The 12,500-nt window shown below is 40.0% G+C and overlaps 1 protein-coding gene across 1 annotated transcript in view; it reads right to left on the reverse strand.

The window, feature by feature from the left end:
- DHX35 (DEAH-box helicase 35) overlaps nt 1-12,500 on the reverse strand; it is an 844,978-nt gene that overhangs the window by 369,362 nt on the left and 463,116 nt on the right. Inside the window, exon 13 of the mRNA XM_044090458.1 lies at nt 61-185. Coding sequence (XP_043946393.1) covers nt 61-185 — 125 coding nt within the window. The remainder of the gene's footprint in view (nt 1-60; nt 186-12,500) is intronic.

Here is a 12,500-nt window from a genome sequence, read left to right on the forward strand (position 1 = left end):
TTTCATCATGTCATTAGAACATAATAATAATATAAAGATGAAAGCTAAATAGGAACTTACAGACAGGAAGTTGAATCGTAAAACATTGTCTATTCCCAGTGCTTTCAACTGAAGGATAACAGGGGCCATATTACTGCGCTGCATCTCTGGAACAGTGGCTGGAAACAAACTCTCATAATCTTCTTCTGTGAAGTAAGAGAAAGATGCTTGTACACTATCCCAACAGATTAACTGATACACTGACATCATTAGAGAACAAATTCCATCTGAATACTCAAGGCATTCAAAGTTATTCTATACTTTCTTTTTATTAACACTAACAATAAATAAAGTACAACTAGGTAAACAAATGACCCAAGATAAAAAAAAAAGGTTCAATATGTATAAGCATCAGAGTGATTTTAAGTAGATATTCATGTGGATTTATAGGAACATTAGTGATAAAGCAAATTACGGCATCATTATGGATATAATAGTGGCATGCTCTATTGCAAGCTGGTACAATCTTCACCTATTACTTTACATGATTTAGGATACCCACAACAATAAATATGGTTGACTTACATGCAGAAGACTTCCACAGAGAGTGTGAGGGCACAGGCTTGTTGGCATAATCTGGGTGTAAATGAAGGCATGCACTTTAAGCACAAACAGACAAGGAGATGCTCAGGAGCTTCTGCTGAAGAATATCTCAAACTGCATTAAAAATATCTGCTTTCCTCCTTAATGGTGAAATGGACACCCACAAAGAACTGCTAACAAGAGGCAGCACTGGGAACTGTGACAATGAAATGTAGCTATGTGGCTTTAGCAGGATCCTCACTTTAAAGTGCTATGAAAACTGCAAGTAAAAGGAAATATGTGATGGTCATGCTCAGACTAAGGAACAGTTTGAAATTCAACATTCTGGGTTATAGTACAGAAAAGCAGGCCTGTAGGCGTGGCATTAAGTCAGCCATCAGAAGCCAAAATGATCAAAGTTCACGTATAGACTGAAATTACTGAAGGACCTTATAGAAGGAAAGGGATTATACAAACTGGAGGCAACATGCTTTTCTTCCTTCTAAATGAATGGATTCAGGAGGATCAAAGGCATGAGTATGGAAAACATACAACAGCCTAATAGGCAGTACAGTTGTACACAGCAAGGAACATAAAAACTGCACTGTACTTTGCAAGGTTGAAAGTCTACTGGATTTTGCTATTACTGTCCTCAGCACAGTAGCAATGCTAAACCACAAGCTGCAACTCTAGTTTTAAAATGTTAAATGAAAGGAATTACAGCCTACCATATGTGAAGTAGCTTTTTGCGATGCTTAAGCAATCAGTTCTGCAATAAACTGTGCTTAAAATCATGTACAACTATTTTTTCAAATACCTGCAGTCTTTCTCTTCATATTGGGAAGACAAGATGGCTTAATACTCTGCAAATCCAATTTACAGATTATTGGTTGTTTCATTTCACAGTTATTTATTTTCTCTTTGCTAACTTTGGTTCTCCACAGACTTAGGAGGGCAGTACCTCTTGTCTTTGCAGCACCATGCTTGTCACTTTGATGATGCAAAGTTTTATCTCTCCTGTACTTCCTGCAACAGTAGGATGGGTCACTTTCCACTGTTTCTTTCTAAGCAAGTAAATATCATGTTAATGCCACTCAAAAGCTGAGTGTAGTATGTGCGTTTATTCAGAGAACAGTTTTGCATTAGCATGCATTTTCAAAGGCAAAGTGAGTATCAACAATAAAACTTAATATCTAGCATTAGGGTCTGAAAGTAATCCTTGGTGATTTACTGGAAAATCTAGTTTTATGTGGGATGGACAGAGTAAAAATATGAGCAAAATCAGGGGCGTTCCGTAAAAATCAGAGAAAGATGAAAAGAAAGATTCAATGACATTAGGCAAAATCAGGAACAAAAAACCACACTCCTCTCCTGTAGTTCGAAATCAAAATGCAGCTTACACAAACTAAAACTAAGTATATTAGAATTTATTTAGCGCTTTCATTTCGCTACAATGGAAATTTCATCAGAATGAAAAACATCAAATATACACCCATTATAAAAATCCCTCCATTAGCTAATTAGCCAATCAAACAAAAGTATAAAAATCATCAATTAAACATTTAAAAAAACAACCTATTGAATCATATTAAAACCACTTTGGTTCAATACAAGAAATATAAATATGTAAATAGAAAATATATAAAAACAAAAAATATACAATTCACATCTCCATATGTTTTAATTTTAATAAACAATTTATCCAAAAGTTTCATTAATAACTGGCACATTTGCGGCATTACGTTTTAACTGCCATTTGAGCTCACATTTCATAAGATGTTAGACAAAGCCTCTTTGGTCTTTCAAAAAGTACAGTTTTGTACCTACCATAAATGTAGATGTTCGAGGGCTATTACAGCTGCGAGAAGTGTTTACATATGGGTTTTTCAACCCGACGAAGTCGATCCTCGGTCGGCGAATTCCAAAGTCTTGGTGTTCGTCGGTTCTGGCGTCAGGAAGGCTAGAGTATAAAAGACACAACGAGTATAAAGACTTCCTTGTTCTATAACAGTAAACTTGAAAAAATGTGATGGATATTCCACTAAATGTCTAGCCAGTCCATTTTTCGTGTCATTTTTTTCTTATACTTAATAGATGTTCATACACCCTTTCCTTGAATTTCCTACTGGTTTTGTCCACATAAAATGATTTACATTCCATGCAGGTAACCAGATAGGTAACATGAGCAGAATCACATGTAAAAAAAAAAACCCTGTAATTTAATAATGACATCATTCACAACAAACTCATGTCCAGTTACGATACAAGGGCGTTGTGCACATCGAAAACATTTATGCATACCTCTTCTAGTGCCACTAACAGGTGCTATAAATTCCAATAAATTCTTAAAAGACCTATATTTTTTAAAAACTATCTTAGGGCGTTCTCCCACAACTCCAAAACTCTATTGTCACAGGCCTAAATTGACCAATTTCTCTTTATAAAGCTAACAAAATTATTACTATCTAATGAGTAGGTTGTGATAAAATAAAATATTTTTCATTCTTATTCATATTTTCCCTACCACTTATTTCCGTAACTAACTAAACAACCTGGGTGTCTCCATCTCCTCCTTTAAGGTTGCTCCTAGTATAGCTCATATCTTGATTTTTATCCTGAAATCCCAGTAAGGGGTTACATACACCATGCAACCTTTTCGATATTACTTCTTCTTTACTATTATTACGGAACACATCTGGATAACCCCTTTTCCGAAACATATCAATAATATTGTCAACTTCCTTTAAAAAAACTGTAGTATCAAAAAACATTCTGGCCCCTCTGACCAGCTGGCCCTTCACCACAGCTTTTTTCTGATGTTAGGGGTGCCAACTTTGATAGTGCAAATACATGTTAGCAAAAGTTTTCTTTCTAAACATATTGGACTGGAAACAACCCAACTCCCTATTTTTAATTAAGTATATATCCAAAACAGAAATTCTATCAAGACCTACTGTATGCAAGAATTTTAAAAGATATGTTGTATTACTATAACTCATACATTTATTAAGTTTGTCATTCGTCCCTGTCCTTAAAATAAATATGTCATCCAGGTACCAAGTATAGTATGTCCACGAAGATGAAAAAGGACTATTAAAAATAAATTCAGCTTCCCAATAGGCCATAACCAGGTTGGCAAAACTGGGGGCACAAGCTGCCCCCACTGTCACCCTTGTACACTGTTTGAAGTATTGCCCATCAAAATAAAGGAAATTATTAGAAAGTAGCAAGTCCAACAAGAGAATGATGAGATTTACTCTGTCGTTTGAAAAAATACCCAGTTTGTATAAACAATCTTCCACCCAGGTTAAACCCACTCCATGCGGTATTGCTGAATATAAATTCACGACGTCTATAGTTAAAAAATACAACTCTCATTAAATTCTACACTATTAATCATAGATAAAAACTGCCAAAAATCTTTGCAAATTTGAGGTAAGCCTTCCACACAAGCCTTTAGCAAATGATCAACAAACTTTGCTATATACTGTATTTTAGAACTATTAGCGTCCAGTATGGGTTTGAAAAGAAGGTTACCCAAATCTTTGTGAATTTTAGAAATGCCGAAAAAGATGGCTACAACTGAATGCTCATTCACCAAAAGATCAAATTCCTTTCTAATGAGTTGGCCCTCCAACAGTAAAGCATACAATATCATATCTATCTTTGCAAAGGCGATATTGATTTCATTGCGTGACACATCAGCATAGGTATCAGAAAACAGTAAAGAATTAATACAAGAGTAATAATCTTCATTGTCCATGAGCACTAACCCACCCCCCTTGTCAGGTTTCATAAACCTGATGCTACAATCTTCTGTTAGCTGCTTCAATATTAGCATATCATCCTTGGAAATATGACAAAATCTATTTCTAGGCTGTGACATCAAAAGATTCCTAAAATCCAACTCACAAATTTTTTCAAAGATATCTATCAACATATTAGGGGGGGATTAAATACACTGGGTCTGAAAATGCATTGTTCATTAATATTCACACTGCTGTTTTTGAACCAAACAGCCAGGTTCAATTTACAAGTGTATAGTTTTAAATCCATTAGCAAGTCTGCCAAAGTACTACTCCTGGCTGGAACAAAACTAAATCCTTTTGAAAGAACATCAGTATGTTTCACAGTTAAAAATTTACTAGAATAATTATACACACTGAAATCTTTTCTCGAATTCCACACCATTTGCAACTTGGAACGCTGGCTAGATGAAAAATCAAAGTTCATCGTCAATTCTTCTGTTTTTTGTGGGAATAGTGCTTCGGTTTCGCTCCCCGCTGATGATAATAATCCTTGATGTTCCTCTGATATAATTTCTGTTGTCCCTGCTGTCTCTGAAGTCTCTCTAACCTCCAAACACTCTGTTCCTCTAAAGGGGACTGGCCGTTTTGGGAAACATTTCCTGTGGAGGAATTCACTTCTTCCCCTCCTCCTATTGGCACATAGTTCTTGTTCTAGTTACCATAGGAACCACGGTAAGCCAAGCCATTCCGGTAGTCATTTAGGTCTCTTTGGAATTTTTTAATCTTCCTGTTGACAATATAGGAACATATATTATCCACTTTGGCAAAAATATTAAGATAATTATCTTACAGCTGTCAAAAAGCAGGTCACTCTTCAATGCTGCATCCATATCATCCAACTCAGCAGAATACTGATCTATAAGCCAATTGTTCCTTTTCACCATTAATTTCAGCATATCACAACCTGCTTTATTGAAAACTTCAGTTAACTCATTATAAAATTCAGTACCCTCTGAAAAAACATTTGGGAATTTCCAGAAGCGCAAGCCCTTCAGAATAATGATAGCAGAAATGTTCTTTAACAGAGAGCTATTTTCCAGTTGCAATTTCTTGAAGGCAAATAACTTTGATTCAACGTTTTTTAGTTGCACAATGATAGATTCATTAATTGGGGGGGGGGGTTACTACCCTCGAGTTCTGGTCACCTAATTCAAAGTTATTAGTTTTTCAAACCTATATTTCTTGTACTGAACCAAAGTGGTTTTGATATGATTCAATAGGTTGTTTCTTTAAATGTTTGATGATTTTTATACTTATGTTTGACTGGTTACTTAGCTAATGGAGGGATTTTTATAATGGGTGTATATTTGATGTTTTTCATTCTGATGAAATTTCAATTGTAGTGAAACAAAAGTGCTAAATAAATTCTAATATACTTATTTTTAGTTTGTATATGCTGCATTTTGCTTTTGAACTACAGAAGAGTGTGGTTTGGAGTTCTTTTTAGTTTGACTCTGTGTTTCCAGCCATTTATACCTGTTGTTATAAAATCAGAAACAATTAAGAGTTTCGGACTTTGTGCTGCACATAATGTACATGGGTGACAGTGAAACAGAAGCAGTCCAACTAACCTTAAAACTGAAAATCGGATGCAAAACTGCACCAATCTAAAAATCCTGTCTTCCTGTACGCCCTTCTCCCTCCTGTTGACTAGGTAATTGACTCTGCTGACCCTAACGTGATGTCAGTGGATTCACTTTATAATCTTGAAATACTGAAATATCGAATTTCAGTATCTCGAGACTATAAAGCAGAAAACTCACAAACCTGAAAACCAAAACCACGAAATTCAAAACTGCGAACGTTAACAAAACACTAAACCACACATACAAACACAAATACACCTACCTCCCGACACTACAAAAAAGCAAAACCACACACATGAACACAACAAATCAAACACACACACCTACCCTTCCTATAAGCAGGGAGGCAACCCCTCCTGCACTCCACATGTGGGGGGCTGTACCCCCCACCCCCGTAACTTATATATACTAACTCCAAGGTCGCACTAAACACCAAAAGACAGAAAACCCACCACCACACATTCTACACCCCCTTACACAAAAACGCATCACATACATACAAACACCACCACTCTTAAAACTGACACACTCACACTTACCTACTTACCCTAACCCACACCTAACACTCCCCAACACACACTGACATACACACAAACCATTCCCAAAACCCTTAAAAAACATAACACTTACCTAACGCACCCTAAGTAACGTGGGTTCGACATTTCCGGATTCGATATTCTGCAGTTTCGTGCAACTGCAGATTCGACAATTTGGTCTCAAAATACTGAAATTCGACATTTCAGTATTTCGAGATTCCAAAGGGAACCCATGTCAGCACATCAAGAAGGAAGCAGGATTAAATGAAGAGTATGCAATGAAGATAGAACATGTTATGGCTATGGAGGGCATTTTTTGGAAAAGATCTTCCAGGAAAAGGAAAGTGAGAATGCACACTTAAATGACAGAAAGACAGCCAAGTTAAGGATCTACTAAAAAATGCATTTTGGGAACAGATAGGCTATTCTGATTTTGTCAATTTGCATATGATATTTAAAGAGAACTGTGGTACCTTGTTTTCCACAAGCAGTTACTCTGTACATGCAAAAGCTAATCAATGCTTTCCATCAGCTGCTGCATGCGATGACTTTCTGAAAGCACATTCATCTAAGTACATTAATCAAGTCATATGCACACAGTGGAATGCATGCAATTTGGAAAAGAGAAAGGGCAGTAATGTGAGGAACTCATTACAGCAGATCTTTAGGAGAATATTGTAACAATTTACAACTATTATCTTTTCTGCCTACCACCATCAGTAATCATCCAGTCTGCATTTTCTAGCAGTTGAACATCTCCACATGCAGAGATAATGCTTATGCCTGCATGTGCCAATACCTCTTTAGCATTAATCAATTAAAGATATATACACACACATGTATATGTTTTTATATATATATATATATATATATATATATATATATACACACATATACACACATATATATATATATATATATATATATATATATATATATATATACATAAATATATATATATATATATATATATATATATATATATATATATATATATATATAGATAGTACAGTTGTGTACACTTACCATAAATGTAGATGTTCGAGTATATTCACTGTTGCAGTCATGACACTTGGGTTATCTGCCTGCAGGTAGCCCTCAGTCAGCCCGAATACCAGAGACTTAGTATTTTTACTTCGGTTGCTGTCAATCCAGGACTGATGTCAGGTCGTCAGGGGTATAAAAACAGGCAGCCAATGCCATTACATCAGTTTTTCTTGCTCCAAATGTCAGCAACCCCCCAATTGGGACCTAAGGTATGGTGGGAAAATCACCACCAGTAAAAAGTAAATACCAATAGCAATACCCCTGTAAGGGGGTGAGTAACAGACACAGAGAGGAGAGAGAGAGAGAAAGGGGCTGGAGGGAGGGAAACAAGGACTGCAACAGTGAATACACTCGAACATCTACATTTATGGTAAGTATACACAACTGTACTATGTTCTTCGTGTTTCACTGTTGCAGTCATCACACTTGGGTTGCTTCCCAAAGCTGAAGAAAGGGTGGCGGCAGTCAAGAAGAGTTGGGGCTGGCTAGTATGCCCTGCAGGACTGCAGTTGCAAGACCCACCCTGAATTTGGAAAAGATAGGCAGTTGGTAATGCTTGGTGAAGGTGTGTACAGAACTCCAGGTAGCAGCTTCCAGAATGTCCATGGTAGGGACACCCCTGAGGAATGCTGCAGAGGTGGAAGTTGCTCTAGTGGAATGTGTTCTGACCCCCCGAGGGGTTAGTTTCCCATGGTGTTTGTAGCAGAAATGGATACAGTGTGCTATCCATTTGGAAATTGTTTGTTTTGAAATGGCCTTGCCCTCTGCCCCTGGTGCAAAACTGAGAAATAACTGGTCAGATTTCCTGAAGGGTTTAGTCCTATCCAGGTTGAATCTGAGCTGTCTGTGCACGTCCAAGGAGTGCAGGATCCTTTCCCCTTTATTTTGAGGATTAGGGAAGAAAGTTGGCAAATGGATAGACTGGATGAGAGCCACACTGGACACCACTTTAGGCATAAAGGAAGGATTAGTCCTGAGGGAGACCCTGTCAGCATGAAAAATAATGAAGGGTTCCACAGCCATAAGTGCTTGTAGCTCACTCTTCTAGCTGAAGGGATGGCCAGAAGCAAGTCTGTTTTCCAAGACAGGAATTTTAACTCTGCTGACGCTGCAGTCTCAAAGGGAGGTAGTGTGAGCTTTTCCAGTACAAAGTTAAGGTCCCAAGCAGGTGGGTGCTCTTCTTGGTGGTCTTAAGTTGTTTGCCCCTCTCAGGAACTGTTTGATGAGAGGGTGAGAGAAAAGAGGTGGCTCATTGTTGTAATGAACAGAGATGGCAGAGGCATGGATCTTAATGGAGGAGAAGAATAGGCCTCTGTGGAGTAGATCTGCTAGGTAATCCAGGATTAGAGGTAAGGAGGGCAGTGCTGTGTCCTCTCCTTTAGACTGAATCTAGGAGCAATACCTTTTCCACTTATCAGCATATGATTTCCTTGTACTGGGTCGTCTGGCTTCAAGAATGACGTCCAGTACCTGCTTGCTTAGGCTGGTCACTGGGGGAGAATTCAAGGAATAAGCCAGGCTGCAAGATTCAGGGTTTGCAGTTGTGAATGCAAGATCTGCCCCCCTGCTGAGTGAGGAGGGTTGGGATCTGAGGTAGGTGCCAGGGTGGCACCGGTGATAGGCTGCGGATTAGTGGGTACCAGTGCTGGCGTGGCCAGTCCGGGGCAATCAGGATTGTCCTTGGTCTGTCCTGTCTTATCTTGAGTAATATTCTTGAGAGAAGGGACAGACGGGGGAATGCATAGATTGAGAGGTTTTCCCACTGGACGGATAGGACATCCACTTTCCAGGCCCTGCTGTGAGGTGTCCTGGTGCAGAATTTGCTGAGCTGGTGAATGCAGGGGGAGGCAAAGAGGTTCACCTCTGGGGTCCCCCATTTCTGGATTAGAAGGCTGAAGGTGCTGGGTTCTAATTGCCACTCGTGTGGATCTCGGAGATTTCTGCATAAGTTGTCTGCCAGTGAATTTTGTTTGCCTGGCAGGAATTGAGCTTGCAGATGAACATGCATTTCCAAGGCCATGTTCAACAGGGCCATGGCTAGCCTGCAGAGTGGGTAAGAGTGGGTTCCCCCCCCTGCTTGTTGATGTACTACATAACTGTGGTGTTGTCTGTTTTTATTAGCAGGGATCCTGGTGAGAGTAGGTATCTGAAAGCTGTTAGAGCATGCTGAACAGCTAGCGTCTCTTTTTGGTTGATGTGCAGATCAATTTGACTTGGGCTCCAGTGGCCCTGAATGCACTTGTCGCCCAGGAGTACCCTCCAGGCATAGTCTGATGCGTCTGTGATTAGGGTCTGGGTGGCATGGGGTTGAGTAAAGGGAAGTCCCTTGTTGTGGTTTCATGCTGATGCCCACAAAAGAAACTCTGTCCTTAGACAAGGTATGATAGGCATGACTGTTTCCAGATCCTGAAAATGTTGGCACCAAAGACTTTTTAAGTACCACTGAAGTTTCCTCATAAGCAGTCTGGCATATGGAATTAGAAGGATGCAAGAGGCCATAAATCCTAGGGCCTACAGGACTTTTCTTGCAGATAGCCGGGTTCTGGTGGCCATTTGAGTGAAGCCTGTCACATAGGCTTGTTTTTCTGGAGTAAGGAATGCCATCTGGGATGCTGTGTCCAAGCTTGCTACCAGGAATACAATCTTTTGACTGGGGCCTAGTTTTGATTTATTTTCATTGATAATGTACCCCAGGGAGGTTAGAAGGTTCTTTACAAATGTCAGGTGCTGCAACAGCTTATCCTGACTGTTTGCCTAAATCAGGCAGTCGTCCAAGTACGGGTAAATTTGAATTTTTCTCTGTCTGCAATAGGCAATGGCTGAAGCCAGGCATTTTGTGAATACTCTGGGAGCAGTTGATAAGCCAAAGGGAAGTGCAGAGAAATGATAATGCATAGATCCTGCCCTGAAATGTAGGAATTTCCTGCAGGAATCCCTGATAGGGATGTGCAGATAGGCTTCTTTTAGGTCTAGGGTGGCTAACCAGGCATCTTTGAACAGCATAGGAAGAAGCTGCTGGAGGGTGAACATTTTGAATTTTGGTACCGCCAGGAAGGTGCTTAGAATGGAAAGATCTAGGATTGGGCACCAAGTTCCCCCTTTTCTGGGTACCAGGAAAAGTCTGGAATAGAACCCTTGACTTATCTGTTCTGCAGGAACAGGCTGAATTGCCCTTATGGAGAGCAGGGATTGAATTTGGATTTTTGCCTCTGCCCACTGGTTTGGAGGAAGGTCTGGGAACCCTTTTCGGGTTGGCAGTGAGTGGAAGTAAAATTTGTACCCCTGAGATACAATGTTGAGGACTTATCGATCTTTGGTGATGGAGGTCTAGTTTTTTTGCATGATGGGCAAGTTTTCCTCCTAGGGGCATGAGCAGTTGGGCAAAGGTGAGGAGTGGAGTTGAGAAGTCATTGTGAATTCTTTCCATGAGGGGGTGGCTTAGCACTCCCTGTTTTTGAAGTGGAAGCACTCCATTGCTTAGATCTTTGCATACCCTGAGACTGTAGTTTGGGGGGGGGGTCTGTTTCCCCTGGGTCTAGTTTGAGATGGCCTTGAGGGGGCTGGAAAGGACCAATGCTTCAAGGGGCAATGCCTACTGAATCTAGGAGACTGCACTTGCAAGAAATCTTTGACTGTCTGCATAGATTTAGCTTTTTCTTCCATCTTTTTTAGAACCTCTTCTGCTTTGGTACCAAACATTGTCCTTGTTCAAAGGAGTGTCTAGTAATTATGATTTGACATGGTCTGGCAAGGTCTGCTCCTTAAGCCAAGCATACCTTCTCAGTACGGAACCAGTGACTGCTGCCCTGCAAGATGCTTCTAGAGCGTCAAAGCCACACTGCAAACTATGTTGGCTGACTTGGCTTGCAGAATGCATAAACTCTTCTAATTTTTTACTTTCTGCACATTCTGTAAGGGTAGCTAATTTATGCTTAATAAGGTCCACAGTATGTTGCTGGTACTTCAGCATGTGAAACTGCAATTCAATGCCCTAATGGGGAGAGTTGCAGAGGTGTATACCTTTTTACCCCATCTGTATAAAGCTCTGGAGTCCCTGTCCGAAGGGGTGGGATTCTTAGCTGTAGTTGCTTTTATTCCTTTAGGCCCCTGGGAGATGACCTCTGGGTCAGCAGCAGGATTTTTGAAAAGAAATTTGTGAGAGTCAGGAACTCTGTAGTACCTGTCTGGTTTCCTAGGAGCAAGGAGTAAAGTATCAGGAGTTAAACTGGATTCCATAAAGACGTCATCCACAACATCCAGAACTGGAGGTATTGCTAAAGGTCTATGTTGTGGCAAATCTAAAAATCCTTTGAGTCTCTTTTTGGACTGAGGATAGTCTTGGCATTCCCAGTGGAAATGCTCTCTTAAAGTATGCAGGGTTTTACCAAAAGAAAAATCATCTGGAGGTGAAGCAGAGGGAATGGATTCATCTGCATCTGAATCCTCATAAGCAGATAAAGGCATGTCTTCATATTCAGAATCCTCAGAGTCGTTGGACTCTTGGTCTGTTAAAGCTGCTGGGGAAAAGGTCTCTTTCTCTTAGCAGGGGAAGGCTGGCTTCCCCTAATCAGTATAATCAGGTCTTCTGCCATTTTAAGCATTTGATGTTGTGGCAAAGAAGCAGGTGCTTGAGTTTGGGTCGTCATTTTTTTAGGCGTAGCTCGTACTGCTGGCCTTAGAAATTCAGTAGTTTTAGACAGAACTAAAGATGCGAAAGAAGTCGTCGGTTTGTGTCGAATATCGGTAGTGCGAAGAACTTCCTCGGAAGCTAGTGCCTGCACAGTGGCTCCGGTCCTATCCACAGTAGAGACATCCACAGGTTCCTTAGTCAAAGAAGAGTCTTGCGGCATACTGGACTTTGAATGCGTCTCGGTAGCGGCCTGCAAATCCATCAAAGTGGCATCAGAAGCTGCGAAAGGACCTCACTGAGTACTGGTGAACTGTCGACTAGCATAACGGAA

This window comes from Protopterus annectens, chromosome 12.part0, assembly GCF_019279795.1.
Source record: "Protopterus annectens isolate FY-2018-M chromosome 12.part0, PAN1.0, whole genome shotgun sequence".
Classification (NCBI taxonomy): domain Eukaryota; kingdom Metazoa; phylum Chordata; order Ceratodontiformes; family Protopteridae; genus Protopterus; species Protopterus annectens.